General features: G+C 37.1%; 1 protein-coding gene across 1 annotated transcript; it reads left to right on the top strand.

Moving 5' to 3' along the window:
- Window positions 1-2,508: 2,508 nt before the first annotated feature.
- Window positions 2,509-16,084, top strand: IBSP (integrin binding sialoprotein). Its single transcript, XM_001496125.6, has 7 exons — window positions 2,509-2,629; window positions 5,287-5,354; window positions 5,445-5,495; window positions 5,591-5,668; window positions 9,541-9,606; window positions 14,311-14,484; window positions 15,047-16,084. The coding sequence occupies exons 2-7, from the start codon at window positions 5,301-5,303 to the stop codon at window positions 15,551-15,553; spliced, it is 930 nt and encodes a 309-aa protein (XP_001496175.2). The 5' UTR covers window positions 2,509-2,629; window positions 5,287-5,300; the 3' UTR covers window positions 15,554-16,084.
- The last annotated feature ends 2,668 nt before the right edge of the window (window positions 16,085-18,752 follow it).

Raw genomic sequence — 18,752 nt, 5'->3', positions numbered from 1 at the left:
AAAATCCCACTAATTGGGAAAAAATATTTACAAGTTATATATCCGACAAAGGGTTAATCTCCATAATATATAAAGAGCTCACATAGCTCAACAAGAAAAATCAAACAAGCAATCAAAAAATGGGCAGGGGACGTGAACAGACATTTCTCCGAAGAAGATATACGGATGGCCAATAGACACATGAAAAGATGCTTATCATCACTAATCATCAGGGAAATGCAAATCAAAACTACACTGAGATTTCACCTTACACCTGTTAGAATGGCACAAATATCCAAAACAAAAAGTGACAAATGTTGGAGAGGTTGTGGAGAAAAAGGAACCCTCATACACTGTTGGTGGGAATGCAAACTGGTGCAGCCACTATGGAAAACAGTATGGAGATTCCTCAAAAAGTTAAAAATAGAAATACCTTATGAACCAGCCATCCCACTACTGGGTATCTATCCAAAGAACTTGAAATCAGCAATTCCAAAAGTCCCATGCACCCCTATGTCCGTTGCAGCATTATTTACAATAGCCAAGACATGGAAGCAACCTAAGTGTCCATCAACTGATGATTGGATAAAGAAGATGTGGTATATATATAAAATGGAATACTACTCAGCCTTAAAAAAGGATAAAATTGTCCCATTCACAACAACATGGATGGACCTTGAGGGTATTATGTTAAGTGAAATAAGCCAGAGGGAGAAAGATGAACTCTGTATGACTCCGCTCATAGGTGGAAGTTAAACATATGGACAAAGAGAAGTGATTGGTGGCTAGCAGGGGAAAGGAGAGGTGGAGGGAGGGCACAAAGGGTGAAGTGGTGCACTTACAACATGACTGACAATAATGTACAAGTGAAATTTCACCGGGTTGTAAACTATCATAATCTTAATAAAAAGTTAAGAAAAAAAAAAAAAAGCAGGCTCTGGAATTAGATAGACTTGACTTTGACCCCTAGATTCCCCTGTTTATTAGCTCTGCAACCCAGGTCATACTTCCATCACTGTGCTTCACTTACCTCACCTGTAGAATGGGAATGACCTCATATTTTCCGTGTGTGAGGAATGAGTGAAACAGCACAAGTCAAGGACTAGCATGAGAGGACTCAACACATCCTAGATGGTGTTGTCACGTTGTTCATATATTTCTGTATTCTATAAACCCGTTCCCAGGGAAGGTTTCCTGCTCCTTCTAGATAAGTTCTTCCCTATTGATACTGTAGCCGATTCCTATTCTGATGTAAGGGCGCAGCTGCGCTGCTCTTTCGTCATTTAGAATTAAACCTCCCTACTTCCACAGCACCTCTAAACCTTGTAGATATCTGATTGCTGTGCCCTGGGGCCATAAGTCTGTCTCTTTACACAACTGTGAAATTACTAAAGAGGGGGACCAGATCTTTCTTATATTTGGCTCTCCGTTGTTCTGGTTCACTGGAAACCTCAATCTTTCGAGGTTTGGTAAATTGAACTAAATTGATGGGGTTAAATTGAATCCAAAGAGCCTCTCCAGCTTCTCTTTTTATGAGCCTATATTTTCGAAACAACTTTTCTGAAATAAAAGATGATTTATCCAAAACATCTAACAGAGTGACTGGCACACACGCTTAAAAATGATATTTATTAATTTTTGATTTCTCGGGTAGACTTTACACCTAGGGGAAGAATAAAATTACTGGACAAGGAGAAATGCTGGCTATTAAGCTAAATTTCCCTTTTCTAATTAAAAAATTAGTACTTTAGTTTGTCAATCAATTCCTTGTGGATTTGGTTTTCGTGAATCATTTCAATAACAACAGATCACCCTTGCCAGCTCTAATCATTTTTTTCTATAACATAGAGAAAAAACGAAATATGAAAATGAACAGAAAAGAGGTATACAGTGACCCCAGAAAATAAAATGAGGTGACATCACCTACACAACCGGAAGGAAACATTTAATAGATACTCTAAAGAGGTTTATTTCACAAATTGAAAAGTGAAACCTACCTCTCAGTAGCATGATGCTCAAAACTTCTAACTTTGATACTCAGCAATATGTTTTAGCAAATATGCCTTATAAATCCTGACATTTAATTATATCAATTTTAATTTATGAGCTACTGACACATATTTCAGGAAAAAATATAAAATAATTGATATTCAAATATTAATTGTTCATCAGCTTTCTTCTTTTATTGTTTAGTTTCTTTATATTTTTTTACTAAACTAATAATGTAGGATTGTGTCTGATGACATAGTGAAAACTTGGATAATTATGAAATTTTTAAGTGGTTAAATCTTTGCTGTTTATTTTAATTCGGATTCGGTATATTATTATATATATTCAGATCTCAAGCCATTCATCTACATCTCACCCTTCAATTAAGTTCCACAATGCAAACCTCTTGGCACTAGAACCACATTTCATGTTTACTCAACTGAGCCTGTGTCTTGAAAAAGTGTTGAAGCTTGAGGTTTTCCTGGTGAGAATCCACGGTCTGACATCACCTTGGCCATGACAGTGATTGGCTGTTGGAAGGCAAAGAAGAGTTTATAGGCAGCAAGAGCAAGTGAATGAGTGAGTGAGCGAGCAGAGGAAATAGTCAATCTGTGTCCCTCACTCCTGTGAGCCTGCCTCCTCCCTCCGGGACTGCACACGGGTAAGATCTAATACGACAGCTTCATTACCTGAAAAAAATGCTCCACGTCTTACATCTCTGAACATGGCTTTGAATTTTTTATTTAAATGTTGATATCATTGCCTTGTATAGAATGGCTCTGAAATTTAATACTTGTTTACCATTAAACTAGTATCTCAGATTTTAGATTCTTTCTAAAAGGCTATTTCTTAACCTATGCATGTAAATAAGTTCTTAATATTCTGCACATAAACTAGGAAATTATGCTTCCTATTTTCTGTCTCTGCACCTCATAGATAACTATTTGTTTCCTCATCCTGGTGCATTCAAAATAACCTATTGAAATACTGTTTTGCATTTGCAAATCTGCCTTGATGTAAGCAGACTTCTCCATAAATTATGCTTAATCTGTAGTTCAGTTATACACAATATCTTTTCAGTACATTGTACATTCGGTTTCAAAGTGTTCATATCCTATAGCTTTAAAATCAGTACAGAGGAAAATATGTAGAAGTAGAGAAAGAAATAATGTTGGCAGTTTATCAGACTCTTCCCCGAAAAACTTGCAATTAGATTCTCAAGGCTATCCTTTAAGAATGTTTGACTTGTTGTCTGGGTTAGCAGTGGTCACTATAGAGGTCTTTGCTTTTGGTGAATCACAAAGTAAATAAAATGACATTTATGCAGGCAGCCAATTGCTGCTTACGTGCACCACTTGGTTCTTTTAATATTATCCCTGCTATGATTGCATCTAGTTGTTTTTATGGTTTGTTATGAGAAATTTATGTAATCAGAACTCTTTCTACAGTTCTATATATTTAAGTTTTTAGCTCTTTAAGATATTATAGGGGCTGGACAGTGGCACAGTGGTTAAGTTCTCACATTCTGCTTCTCGGCGGCCCAGGGTTCGCCGGTTGGGATCCTGGGTATGGACATGGCACCACTTGGCAAGCCATGCTGTGGTAGGCGTCCCACATATAACACAGAGGAAGATGGGCATGGATGTTAGCTCAGGGCCAGTCTTCCTCAGCAAAATGAGGAGGACTGGCAGTAGTTAGCTCAGGGTTAATCTTCCTCAAAAAAAAAAAGATATTATAAATACTTCACATATTCCAACTCCTTTCATAAGGTTGCAGAGCAATTATCTTCCTCCTGAGTTGATGAGCTTGACCATGGGCAGCAGAGTTCAAAGTATTATTCTGAGCACCTCAATAGCAATGGAACTTCTTAAACAGATGGGCCCCCTTCAGGAGCAAAGCTGCTTTGTCCCATGTGGCCGTCAAGAACTTTTACCAAAGTAGAGAGGACTGTGAGGAAGTGTGTGGCATCAAAATCAAAAGACCCACTCTGCCACACATAGTGTGTGACTTAGGACCCAGGACAGCTTCTCCAGTCCTCAAGTCTTACTCTATGTAATACTTATTTTAGTGTCAGATACTCAATAAGGATGCAGGAAATCTTGGCTAATGATGACAAAATGCAGAATCAACCTTCAGGGTACAGTATACGACATGGGTCTTATACATTTAATATATTACTTTTCCAAGTGTGTGTATGGGGAAATTGCCACCACCATTACACACTGCTTCTAGAATGTTACCGAAGCTGTCACTCTGCACGAGAAAGCACTCTCAGTTAACCATGTATGTCAGTGCAAGTAGGTGGCTGTCAAGTTTTCAGCTAAGTTTGTTTAACCTCTATTAAAATGGAATTTTATCAAATAGAATAAAATTAAAATAGGATAGGATTTCAATCTCCCTCCTTTTAGTTATGAGAAGTCTACGTGGAACTGAGATCTTCGCATGGCTGCAAACCCCAGGACTGTTCGGGAACTATTTGCACTCTGAGAGTTGCATCTTCAATTCTCCTATAGAATTGAAGTGTCCTTCATGCCTATTGCCCTGACACTGAGAGCCCCTGATCCATTCCATGAAAGTCTCCCACACCAGTGATGGAAAACTTCAGTGGAGCTGGAGAATGACCTAATTTGAGGAAATTTGCTCCTGATAACCCCAGGTGAAACTCTGATGAACTCCTCTCACAGAATTACCCTTAGACATGGCCATTCAGTGCCACATGCTAGGAGAAGAGTATTTCACATATTATGGATCATTTCACACAAAAAAAAAGCACTAAGTATTCCAAGATATTCATAGGGAAATGGCTCTTAGTCTCCATTTCGCAAGTGAATTTTTAGTTCAAAATCTATGTAGAAGCTGAAAATTGCTTGTAGGGTCATTGGTGTAAAAGCAATCGTTAAATGTAATCAATTTTGCTTAATTTTTAGTTACAAACAAAGCAAACAGGCCACATAATTACACTAACAATTCAACTCAGCCAATATTCATATGTCAATGATATTAGGAGGCCTCGTTGCCCAAGTGTGAAGGATGCTAAGCATGCAAGCTCCTTGCAGTAATGAAATGGGCTTCCAATGACAGGTCACAGCAGATAGGTTAAAGCCAAATATGGAGCTCCAGATTATCAAACAAATGGGTAAAGTCAGTCTTCTAGCACTTAAATAGAAGAATTTTAAAGCAAAAGTAGAAATTTGGGCTTAATTAGTCAAAACTATAATTGAATAGAGATATAAACAAATTAAATACTTAATCTAATATGAGCAAGAAAATTACACTCAGTTTTAATATTTCTTAACTTTACCACTTCTTTAATTCCAGAAACAATCACCAAAATGAAGACTGCTTTCATTTTGCTCAGCATTTTGGGAATGACCTGTGCTCTCTCAGTAAGTTCTTTATTAAAAACCTGTAGTTCTTTCCATTTTCTTTTTCTGTAAGAGAGAGAATATATGATAACTAAATGTTCTTTCAAACAGATGAAAAATTTGCATCGAAGAGCCAAATTAGAGGATTCTGAAGAAAATGGGGTAATTAATTTTAGTACATTTCCTTGGCCTGACTGTACTTACTCTGGATTTATTGCACATTAAACATGGATATACCATTTATTTTGTTTATGCAGGTCTATAAGTACAGGCCACGATATTCTCTTTACAAGCATGCCTACTTTTATCCTCCTCTAAAACGATTTCCAGTTCAGGTAAGTAGAAAAATTAATTTTCCTTCTCATCTACTACAACTTAAAGGGAATAAAATTTAACTACAAAACACCTCAATTCAACTCTCACTGAAATTCAGCCAGAAAGACCACTTACTACAAAATGTTTGTTTTTACTCTAATAAAATAAAATTTATTCCTAATTTATCTTTTAAAGCAGGTACACACACACACAGTAAACTCATTTGAGCCCGGTCAAGAATGATATAATAAAAGCAAACACCTTGGCACATTGAGTTCAGGTATTTTCACTAACTCTGACAAAAGTAGACAATTTTATCAGTTGTTGACAATTGAGTCAGTGCTAAGGCCACTAATAGTCATGTTATGGCTGGCTCAATGCTGTCATACAGCTGTTTTACATCCAATAATTTTGAATCCTTTAATTGGTAGGAAAGGAAATTGACTTTATACACAGCAAAGACCACTAGAAAAAATATTCTTGATAATCAATGGTAATTGCTGAAGGTTTTCTGAACCTTTGACCTGTGTGGGTCACTACAGCAATATGTTAGAGCATAGTTGTAATGGAAGTGTGGCTCAAGAACCGCAGAGGAAAGAGAGAAATTCATGAGGTGAACTAAAAAGCTTGTGAGAAAAGCAAAACGTCCTTAAAATTTGTAAACAAAAAGGAAAATAACTAAACACTAAAAATAAGAGTTTCTCTTTTTACTGGATTACCTGTGAAGAGGGCCTTTGAAAACTGGAGGGTGTGGTGTTGATTTTAAATATACAACAGACTAGATCTGTGCTATTTTTATTACTACACAGTTTGGGTTCAGAGCACCAATTATGCACCATTTGACCCAGGACTCCTGAGACACTAAAAACAGTCAGGATGCTGAAAACGATGCCTCAGCACAGTGGCTTGGCATACCATCCTACCATATGTTGGGCTAACCCATTTCCAACTCATACAATGATAGGAAATGGTAATCTTAAAGTATTTCTAGCACCATAATCATTATGGGAAATGTGTGCAGCCACAGAAATATGAGCACAAATGATACAAGAGTTGTGGGTTTTCAGAATTGTCTTCCATTCTTTGGTTCACCTCAGGCCCATAGATAAACAGTGCTCATTTGAAACTTCACTTTGTTTTCTTTCTTAAACTAAATGGAAATGATAATCACTTTAAGTCTTGAGTAGCTCCTCGACTTTTCTAAAATACAAGGTACTTACAGATATTCCTATCTAGAAATTTTTGTAGATACATATGTGTGGTCCGTTTTAAATGTCCATAGTGAAAAGATATTAGGAGAGATTATATTTTTCATCACTCATAGACTCAAAGTTCATATATCTTTAATATATAAAATTTCCTCAAATTATATGCAGATAGGTCCATCTCAACCAATATAGAATTTGCAAGAGAGTTGTTTTAAAATAGAATCCAGCAAAATATATCTCCTGATCCAGCAGTCTGACCTAGTATTTATGATCTCTCCTCTTACTCTACAAAGTTTGATTTCCAAGATTTTCCCCCTTTCATGTCTACTAATACATTTTCCATGGCTCTTAATTATTATTTATTCTCTTAAGTCTATTAAGTGTTTAGTGCCCACATTGCCACCCAAAAAGGCATATTGGCTTTGAAATTCATAGTGTGTTCAAACAAGTCTGTGTTTATGTATAATCATTTCTAAAATACCAACTTGCACTAAATGTGTTAAATTGATTGCAAAACCATCAATAGTCTACCACAGCTTATTTATGTACTTGGCTATAGAAATCGAAGTATAAATCAGCTTAACACCTTCAGCATTTCTAATTGAGGAAATTGCTTTTTTATGATTCAAATGATACTTGATTAGTGTGTGAACTCTTAGAAGGCAGGAACTTTATTTTATATTCCTTTTATTAGACTCATCTCAGCTATCACAATGCTTGACATGGGGAAACTGCCAATATTTCCAGTTTCATTTCTTACTACAACCCTCACTCCCAGTACAATACCTGGAATGTATATTTTGGGATTGAATAAATGGAGTGATAGAAGTTGGAAGGAATAATGGTAAAAATATCTATATCTATATGAAAGGCTCCCGGAAGAATCAATAAGACTTAGTGAGAAATTAGTAATAAGGCATAAATGACAGAAAAGAAAATAAGAAAATGCCAAGGCTTCAAGGCATTTCACGCAGTTTTAAAGTTGTTCTCACTGCAGATACTAATTGAAGAGTAATGTGGTTGGGGCAGGAAGAAGGCTAGAGGTGAGGAGGCTTGTAAAATGACTAAAACACTCCCACTGAGACAAAATATGCTGCATAAATATGCTTTCCTCTATATATAATTTAACTAACAAATAGAAATAGTTCAAATATAATATGATGGTTTATTCACCCTCTGAGCTGAATAGGGACGACTCAACCATGAAGGTCATGGCAGTGGAAAAGCAGGTCTAATTATTCTCTTTTCCACCCAAGGTTATTCTTGGCTCAAGGGGACAAGCATTCCCTTTTCTTCAGTGCATGGTGTGGCCACCTGAAGAATGAGCCCAACAGGGACAGCCCTGAGCAGGACTGGGGCATGATGTTTCCTCGTATCTGATCTCTAATCCCGAGGTTCCCCTGCAGCTATATTTTCTAAGACCCCAGGTACTTAACTGGGTCATCAGAATCAAAACCAAAATTTGCAGAGCAGAAAATGACAGAATCTTAAGTTGGGTATCCATTTGTATACCTGGTGCCATTATGAGTGGTTGCAGAAAAAGAAGGAAAATTCAATTTGGGTTACCATTGGGAGAAAGATGAGGAATCTCCTCTACTGTCTTCGAGGCTCTGATAACAGATGTTCAGAGTGACATTTCCTTTAAAAAAGCAGCAAGGCTCATTAACCTATAATTATATTTTTATATACAGATTCCTTGGTTTAATTCATTCTCATCCAATATTGAGAACTTTAGAGCGATGGTACTCTGTAAATCTCCTAAATGAGTAAATGAATTAAGTTTTATCCTATCTAATTTTTACTTTATATATATATATAAAACCTTATTTATATATATACATAAGACCTTATATATATATATATATATATATATATACACATATCTCCTTATCTTAGGGATTAGCTTTATCTAGATTGAAAGATACTAAAAATTATACACAAATTTAATTTCAAGTCAAATTCTAATTTAAATTCACCAGGAGAGCTGATTATTTAAGAGAATCATCCAGTAACAACTTACATTTTGTAGTAAGCCTAATCATCGTTTCATTTATATTTTATAAAGAAAATAAAACAGCGTGATCTATGTCTTAGCCCAAGATTTGCCTTGAATTGCTTAAAGTCACAACTGTTCTGGGCTTCAGGTTCCTTCTCTGTAAAATAAATTGGACCAGAGAATCTTCTCGTGCTCTCAGAGTTAAGCAATTCTGTGATTCGTTACTCTGATTTTTACATACAAAATGTTTCAACATGCCATCTATGCTTTGAGGGTTGAAAATGGAGTATGTCACTTCATATCTGGATTATCGTAAAATTCCTGTTTCTCTCTAATCTCCTTTTACGTATGCCCAATCTCCTCATATCTTTCTCACATTTGCATGAGAATTTTTCTAAGTACATAAATCAATCAAGATGGTAATACTAATTAGTTTGAGTAAATATTTGTGTGTATTTTATCTTATTTCAGTCAGAAGGAAATTTTCTTTGGTGTTGAATATATGTGTACATATATATGTATGTATACGTGTATATATATGTGCGTATACACAAACATGCATATATGTTTGTATATATGTATATGGACATGTATATATGTACACCTATATGCATGTTTACATTATATACATATAGGTGTACATATATATATATATTCATATGTGTATGAATTCATATTTTTTTTTCAGACCAGTAGTGATTCCTCTGAAGAAAATGGAGATGGTGATAGCTCAGAAGAGGAGGAGGAAGAAGAGGTAAGGAAATTTCTGCAGGCTTTTTCATGACAAACCAGGCAGCACAAAAAACAAATAGGAAAGCAGTCTTCTGCAGTCTGGACTCAGCACATAGCTATTGCCAGTTTACCAACTGCCCACAGTCTTCTATTTTGGACGAATGAAATGTTATTTAAATTAGAATCAACTAAAATGACTTGTTTAAAACACTGTTGCAGTTTGGGATTAAAGTTACCTGTAAGTGGTACACAAAAACAAAAGTGTCTCCATTTTAAGTAGAAGACATGTGAATTCTGATAAAAAGAAAAGGAAGTATTATTTATATTTAGGTGGATAGAACACGATGGTAAAAGACAAATACGTAACAATCCTAAACTCAGTGCAATACTTGTTTTAAGGACTGAACTTAAAAAACTCAGTTTACTAAATAGGTAGTATGTGAAAGCTAATCTTGTATCCTTATCATCTGCCCTTATTGACCCACAAAGTAGGGTTTTTTTTTTAAATAGGAATTTCATATGTCTTTTTGTCTAATAGTAAAATTCGTGTTCTTAAAGAAATGTAAATACTCAAGGTGTATAAATATCATCCTATGTAGTACTACAAATTAGTGTCATTCACGGCTAAAATTCATTTATACCTCTTGGAAATTGTGCTAACATGTTTGTAACTGACACTCTTGCCCAAGAAAACGTACTAATTAGGTACATTTTCCTGGATAGTCAATTATAGCTATCCACTGGTTTGGGAACTTTCTAAATTCAGGTATTCTTAGGTGCTATTTACGAATGGGGCAATGACAGTCAAAAATGGATCATGGGTAAACATCTGCTATCTTGAAAACAAAATGGTGTGGGAACTTTAAAAGCGACAAATCATTAGTTTGATTTTTTTAACCATAAAAGTAACATTTCCAGTACCATAATTTACCCTAATAGCTTAAAGGAAGGCCTTACAGGAACATTAAGCCAGTACCAGGAAAAATGCCACCTACCAAATCTCACAAAATTTTGCCTGGAGTTTCACATAATAATTTTACATAACAAGTAAGCTAGGATAATCCATTTCATTACAGCTATTTGCTGTACAGTGATTGTAAAATTGCCTTGCCAGCTAGATTTCCCAATTAGAATGGGTAACTTTTGCAATGAGTCTTCATTTGTTGTGATGCTGGTTGGGGATGGAGGAAGATTAGGATTCCTATAGGACTCTAGTGAAATCACACACCCACCATTTTGCCAACAATCTCTGAACATATATGGTCCTCCCAAAACTTATCTGCCAACTCCCCATGACCCAGGGGACTAGACAGTGCAGTTGCCATCCCTGCTTTGGGGAGGAAGTGTGCTGCACCCTCTTTTGCATGTCCTCACACTGCCTAGCACAGAGTCTTACACATACATGGTGCCCAGTCAATATTTGGTGGTTTGGTTATGAAACTTCAGAAGAATAAATGCTCCAAAAATCATCCACTAAAAGTGATCATGGAAAAGTAGATAAATAAAACTGGGAGTCTTCCATACTGAAGAGATTTTAGAACCTCTTTTTTTTCCTCATTTCTTCCCTAAAATTTCACTGGCAATTCAGGTTCATTGCAGAGTCCCCAGGAACTGTATTCACATGAGAAGGTGCTTAGACGTATTTTTTATTTGGTAATTATACATTTTTTTCTCACTCCTGAACTATTTAGCTTCACTTTTAAAAAACTTTTATTGGAATATGATATACATAGCACAATTATCATAAGTATATAGATCATTGAAATTTCAAAAACCGAACACACAAGTGTAACCAGCACCCATGTGGAAAAGCAGCACATGCTTTGTGCTCCATTCCACTCATTCATTAAGCTCCACCAAGGGCAACTGCTATTTTGACTCCTAAAAGATAGATTGCTTTTGCATCTTTTTATGTATTATATACATTAAATCATAGAGAATATACTCTTTTGTATGTGGCCTCTTCCACCCCCAACTTCAGAGATTGATCCATATTGTTCTGTAGTTGTAAATTGTTCATTCTCATTTGGGTAGTTTCCGAGTTTGGGCTATTACAAATTGTGCTGCTACGAACATTCCAGCAGTACTCCTTCTCGTGAACACATGCATTCTTTTTTGGAGGCCATTTTACCTAGAAGTGAAATTTCTAAGTGAAAGGTGTGAATATGTTCAAGCTGAGTAGATGCAACCAAACAACTCCCCAAAGCAGATGTCCTGGTGCAAACTCCCACTATAGGTACAGGAGAGTGCCACATTCTCTCTAATACTTGTTTCTTTTAGTCATTTTAGCCTAGATTCTAGTAGGTTAATAACACATTTTTTTTTTTAAAGATTTTATTTTTTTCCTTTTTCCCCCCAAAGGCCCCCGGTACATAGTTGTATATTCTTCGTTGTGGGTCCTTCTAGTTGTGGCATGCGGGATGCTGCCTCAGCGTGGTTTGATGAGCGGTGCCATGTCCGCGCCCAGGATTCGAACCAACGAAACACTGGGCCGCCTGCAGCGGAGTGCACGAACTTAACCACTCGGCCACGGGGCCAGCCCCTAATAATACATTTTTAAGCACAAATTATTGCTAATTTTTCTATTCAATAAGATATTTGAGGTCTAATAGTCATCAACAGACTGACCTATTTTCATTGTTAACTCATTCCAGCAAGATATCCTTAAATAAAGTATCTAGGAACAGAAAGGGTGTTTCAGGAGACAATGTAGAAGTCTATGAGTTGGGGGCTGGCCCCGTGGCCGAGTGGTTAAGTTCGCGCGCTCCGCTGCAGGCGGCCCAGTGTTTCGTTGGTTCGAATCCTGGGTGCGGACATGGCACCGCTCATCAGACCACGCTGAGGCAGCGTCCCACATACCACAACTAGAAGGACCCACAACAAAGAATATACAACTATGTACCGGGGGGCTTTGGGGAGAAAAAGGGAAAAAATAAAATCTTAAAAAAAAAAGAAGTCTATGAGTTGGGAGTCTGGGCCTTTAGTCATGACCCGGCCACTAATGAACTGTCCTCTATTTGACCTCATATGAGCCATTTATCCCATTAGACCTCAGATTTCTCACCTGTGACGTGAGGGTACAGGACCTAACTTGTGTGTTCTCCTACTCCAAGGGTCTTTGCTCTTTCTACCTCTGAAAGATTTAGGCTGCTGGACTAAAGCATAAACATGAAAAAAATAAATAAACAGTATGGTATTTGTGGGATATTTGACACAATTAGCTTGGAGACCATTTTGGACAGACTCTGCTAGTCCCAAGAGTTCACTGAAATAGTGAATTTACAAATTTGATGAAACAAACATATTCTTCTGTAGTCACTTTGCTTTAGTGATAAGGCAATCTAAATCTGGGTTTTGTTTGTTTTGAAGTCTTAAAATATAGGATGCCTAGTTAAAATTATGCTAACGTCACATCTTTTTAAAATTATATTGAAATGAATTCAATTTTCCAGTATTCATTTAAAGTAAATAAGTTCTATATGTTTGAAATCCTGGCTTTTAATATTAGCTATTATTTAAATTGGGATATTAACTCAATTAACAAACAATTGCCTAACAACATGGAGTAAAGGCAAAAGAATAAAATGTTAAAGATTATAATTAGCATCATTTCAGAAGTGTTAATTTTTTAAACAGTAACATAATATACCCCTAAGGATTTCTTGGAGTGTTAAGTTTCTTCATTGCACAGAAAAATGGATTGTGTGTCAAATACCTGAAATCTTTTGAATGGCAGAGAACTGACTTACATATTGGCAGATGGATTTTGAACTATTATGTCTTTTTTCTTTAAATTTGAAAGCACATGAAATATATTCACTTACATTTGGTACTAAATAAAACTTGCAATCAATTTGAAGAGAAAGTTTTCTATAAAAAATGCGTTTCTGCAAAAAAATCCTAGGTGTAGTGTGGATGATTCCTATGACTCTTAATCATCATCAAAAACTTCATGGGGGGGCCTCAGCCTGGTAGCCTAGTGGTTAAGTTCGTGTGCTCTGCTTCAGTGGCCTGGGGTTCATGGGTTCGGATCCGGGTGTGGACCTACACATTGCTTATCAAATCATGCTGTGGTGGCGTCCCATATAAAATAGATGAAGACTGGCACAGATGTTAGCTCAGGGCCAATCTTCCTCACCAAAAAAAAAAAAAACAAAAAAAAATCATGGTATGTTAGAAAGGGCTGAGCTTTTCTAGTTAGAAAGATACAGCGTCATCACTTACTATAAGATCTTAAGCAAGTTATTTAGCTTTTCTGAGCTCACTTTCCTTTTCTGAAGAGTGAGAACAATAATCCCACTTACAGAGCTGCTATAAGAAATTTAAAAAATAGGTATAAAGTCCTCAGCTTACTTGTTAGCAAATATAAGAATTAACTTACTGCCATGTTGTAGTAGTTATTAATAAGACTTTAAGAGCCTGAGCCATGTTATGGTGTGATACCACACAATCACATATGTGGAAATTATTACGCAAATATTTTTGAATTGATTAGATAGAATGTGGAAATATCTAAAACACAAGATAGCAAAGTGAATAGGATGAGATGACTTTGAGTTGAGTTTTTAGAAGTGAGAAGGGCATACAAGGAAGCATAATTGCCAACACTGGGTGATGAGCTGGCTGAGGGATACAAATGTCTTCCCAATAATGGTTCATGACTCCAACAAATCTTGAGTTATCTTCCATCTAAAATAACTTCTCTGGTTCTGGCTATTTTTACCAGGAGACTTCAAATGAAGAAGGAAACAATGGAGAGAATGAAGATTCTGAAGGAAACGAAGATGAAGAATCGGACGCTGAGAACACCACCCTGTCTACGATCACACCTGGCTATGGAGAGGAGCCCACTCCTGGAATGGGAAATATAGGTCTAGCTGCGATCCAGCTTCCAAAGAAGGTAATAATTCCTCCAAAATGATTAGTCTGATTTCATTTCTTTGCTGAAGTCTAAGGTTATCCCGACACCATAGACAAAGTATTTTATATTATCTTCATTTACTCATTGAGAAAGTGAGAGCAGATATAATTTCCCTGTTTACAAACAAGGAAAGATATTTTCCCAGGCAAATTCTCTTCCCATGTTATTACACTGACTTTCTGCATTACAACAAAATACTAAGGACGAGCATCTTAGCAGTGGATAAAAGATCTTCAGAGGGGCCATTGCATTTCAGGGAAGAGGACCAAGACAGAGAGAGTGAGTGGCAAAGCTATAGGAAGCATCTCCCACAGAGAAGGCTTATTTATTGGGTACATTTTCCCCCATCAAAACCCACTGACAAAGGTACTAATTCTGAATTTTTAAAACCCCAACCAATTCTTTAGTAAGTTAAATAGGCTTCAATTCAAAATCACGTCTAGACAAAGCTGTCAGTACAGCCTGTGTTGGATGAAACAATGACCTTAAGTTTTACATTTTTCATGCCTAAATTTGGATTCTTTCAAACTTTTCCATACAGGCTGGGGACAAAGGAAACAAAGGTACAAAAGAAGAGGAAAGTGATGAAGAAGAGGAAGAGGAAGAAGATGAAAATGAAGAAAATGAAGCAGAAGTGGATGAAAATGGGCAAGGCATCAACGGCACCAGCTCCAACAGCACGGAGGCAGAAAATGGCCATGGCAGCAGTGGTGGAGACAACGGAGAAGAGGAAGGTGAAGAAGAAGCCAATGCAGAAGGAACCGCAGTGCCTGCAGAGCAGGACAATGCTGGCTCTAAGACAACCACCTCTCCAAATGGAGGGTTTGCACCTACAACTCCACCACAGGAGGTCTACAGGACCACCGCTGCGTATGAGGGGGAGTATGAACAAACAGGCACCAATGAGTATGACAATGGATACGAAGTCTATGAAAATGAGAATGGGGAACCTCGTGGGGACAATTACCGAGCCTATGAGGATGAGTACAGCTACTATAAGGGGCGTAGCTATGACGGCTATGATGGTCAAGATTACTACCACCAATGAAGGCCCAGCCTGGGATGAATTCATCCATTCTAGTGTTTCATGTGGCTATTGTTTTCAAAGTTCAACTCAGGAAGGTGCAATATAACAAATGTGCATATTATAATGTGGAATGGTGCTACTGTTCCAAAGTGATTTTCTGTAATTGCTTCTGCAAGTAACGGGCTTCTCGTTGCTTCTCCCTGGTGTGTTATTGAAAGGTCACTGTAAATCAGGGCCATTTATCAAGTGAGTGGTAAACCAGTCCATGAAATTGAATTCGACTGAATGTTTTGAGGTCGTAGTTCTATAAATAGTATTTTTAACATGTTTGTACTATTACTAACTGCTAAAACATACTCTTTGTGCAAGAAGTGCTTCTAAGAAGAGAGTCATTGACATTAATGACACTGTATACAATAAGTGTGTAGTTCTTTAATCACACTGCCTATCCAACACTGTATATTAGATTTGTCATCCTTATGTATTTTTATGTGACCTGTATGTATATTCTATCTATGGGTTTTATCACAAATAAAATTGCAATCCTTCAAATCTTTTATAATTACAAAGAAAAATGAGAGATTCAAAATGGAAAAAAGGCGAGACCAGTGGGGGATGATTCAGCTAAGGGATAAAAGCTTATTTCTACTATGGTTTAAAATTCAGAAGAACTATAAGCATTTTCTCATGAGTAAACCAATATAACTAAGATTTTGATATGCTTGTGGGCAGGGTAAGCCATATACGTCAGGAGAATAAAAGGTTTTTTTAGAGTTGCCAGATTTAACAAATAAAAATAGAAGATGCCTAGTTAAATTTGAATTTCAGGTAAACAATGAATAATTGTTTTGTACAAGTATGCTTCATGCAATATTTGGCTTCTGTGAAATATTTGGGACATATTTATACTAAATAAATGATTCATTATTTGAAATTCAAATTTCTACCCCATTTGGTTTGGTTTTAGGTGAGGTAGGGAGTGGGATAGGGTATAAAACTCTTACACACACACCATGCACACACATGTGCACACTCACACACACCAAAGAGGGCTGCTATGCAAAGCCTTAACTGCAATTTACACTTTAATATAAAGCTGAAAGTAAATTTCAAACGGGAGTAGTGAAGGAAAGTAGATACTGAGAAGGAGTAAGAAGACAAAAATTCAAACTTTTTTTATTTATTTATTTATAAGATGTACCGAGCATCTACTATGGAGATGGACAATGTCAGACCTTGGGCTAATGAAGATGAAGAACTCTGTCCTCAGAGTGATCTTAGCCTGAGAGCTAACAGTTGTAAGGCTTTACATGCACCAACTCATTGTCTCCTAACTTTTTATTTTGAAAAATACCAAGCCTTCAGAAAAGTTGGAAGACTAGAACATGAGCACCCTTATTATACCTTTCATCTGGATTCACCAATGGCTAACATTTGCCATGTTTATGTCATCTCTTTCTGTCTATTTCTGTGTGCCTCTCTTAGTAAATATACATACTTCTTTGCCAAACCATTGAAGAGTGATTGCAGACACCATGGCATCATGACTCTTCAGCCCTAACTACTTCAGCATTTAGTATAAGAAAAAGGAATTCTCCTACATAGCCACAATACTGTTATCATTCTCATTCTCAAGAAATTTAACATAGATATGACAATATTTTCTAATATAAAGTCCATATTCACATTTTCTCAATTATTGCAATAATGTCCTTTATTACTAACTATTTAATCCTCACAAAACTCTCTCAGGGAGGTATTACTGTTATCCTCTATTTTATCGAGGGAGGGACTAAGGCACAAAGAGGTTATGCATTTTGCACAAGGTCACAAGCGGCAAAGCTGGAGTTAAAACAAAGACAGCCTGGCCTTAGAGTCTGTGCTCTTCACCATGATGCTATAGTCATTCACATATATTCATCTGTATACACACTGGACCGATGAATGGACAGGAAATCGCTAATGATGAGAACATTGCTGAAAATGAGCCTTGTCTTATATCACAATATTCTTAGAACCAGCTGTATTTTATGACTTGAGAACTAAGAATATTTTCAAAGAAAGGATCTTCTTGTATCTTTGGTATATCTTTTTATACAGGCAACTTGGTCTTGTGCAAAGTGCTTGGGCTCTGGAGTTAGATGGGCCTGAATAACGGCGTTATTGAGAGTAAACTGAGTTCCCTCCCCGGGCTTTATTGCCGCATCTCTTGCAGATGGCGTGCACTCAGTAGGCTGCGCTCAGGGTCTGACGGGGTTTTCAGGTACTCAGAATCATCACGTCTCTCCTCTCCACGACCCTTCCTTTGCCCATCTGAACACTTAGGTGCATATCATTGTAATAGAATAATCTGGCCATAAAAATTGTCTTTTAGGAACTCAGAACTTTTTTTTGTCCTAATGCATCTTTATAAACAAAAGTTTCTGATGAGATTGAGGCTTTGGGAACAGTAAACCATTACTGTTTATTAGGCAATATAAGTATGTTTACTATTTATTTGTGACTTATTGTCACAAACGATCTCAATATATCAAAGAATCATCAAATCTTAGATTTGGAAAGGATCTTTAAAACCAGTGAAGTTCATTTATTAATTTTTATTCATTTTTCTATAGCAAAATTGGTTAATCTTTTCCTTTATGGTTTCTTCCTTTGCTTTTGATTTATGTAATGTGGGTGCCACTCCCCACGATCCTGCCTCAGGGCTTTGAGCTGGCTCACTTTGATCCCTGAGGGCAGAATGGAAACTGTTACCCACCATTGCTCCAAGCATTGAGGCGTCTCCTTTAGACTAGTGGGGCTTTTTAGGAGCACTGTGGCAAGGCATTCACTTGGAGTAGGCAATGGCAGCAGAGGAAAGATACACAGCCTCGCACAACACGGACACCAGCGCAACTGGGCAGTCAGATGGTGAGGCCTGTAGACAACTAATACCCAGGGCCGAGATGGAAGCAGCGTGGAGTTCTTGGATCAAGACTGAGAGGTGGGGGGGTGAGAGCTGTAATTTAACACAGCTCCTGGGCATGCCAACGATGCCCCTTACAGCAGTTTTCTCAGCCATACCATGGAATATCTTCAGTCTGGAAGCCCCCTCTTGAAATAATTTTCCTACTTGGAACCACATGTTACAGTGCCAGCCTCTTTCTGCCATCCTAGCTAGCTAGGCTCCCTGGCCTCTTGCTCCAAATTCCCTTTGACCTTCCCCCCCAAAAGATCTATT

The sequence above is a fragment of the Equus caballus genome, chromosome 3 (genome assembly GCF_041296265.1).
Source record: "Equus caballus isolate H_3958 breed thoroughbred chromosome 3, TB-T2T, whole genome shotgun sequence".
In the NCBI taxonomy this organism is placed as follows: Eukaryota; Metazoa; Chordata; class Mammalia; order Perissodactyla; family Equidae; genus Equus; species Equus caballus.
Note: the sequence above shows the minus strand (reverse complement) of the source record. Positions and strands in the feature narration are given on the sequence as shown.

Coding starts and splice junctions, on each gene's coding strand:
- IBSP (XM_001496125.6), top strand. CDS start 5,301: ATGAAGACTGCTTTCATTTTGCTCAGCATTTTGGGAATGACCTGTGCT. Junction 5,355..5,444: donor GAATGACCTGTGCTCTCTCA/GTAAGTTCTTTA, acceptor TCTTTCAAACAG/ATGAAAAATTTGCATCGAAG. Junction 9,607..14,310: donor AAGAGGAGGAGGAAGAAGAG/GTAAGGAAATTT, acceptor TATTTTTACCAG/GAGACTTCAAATGAAGAAGG.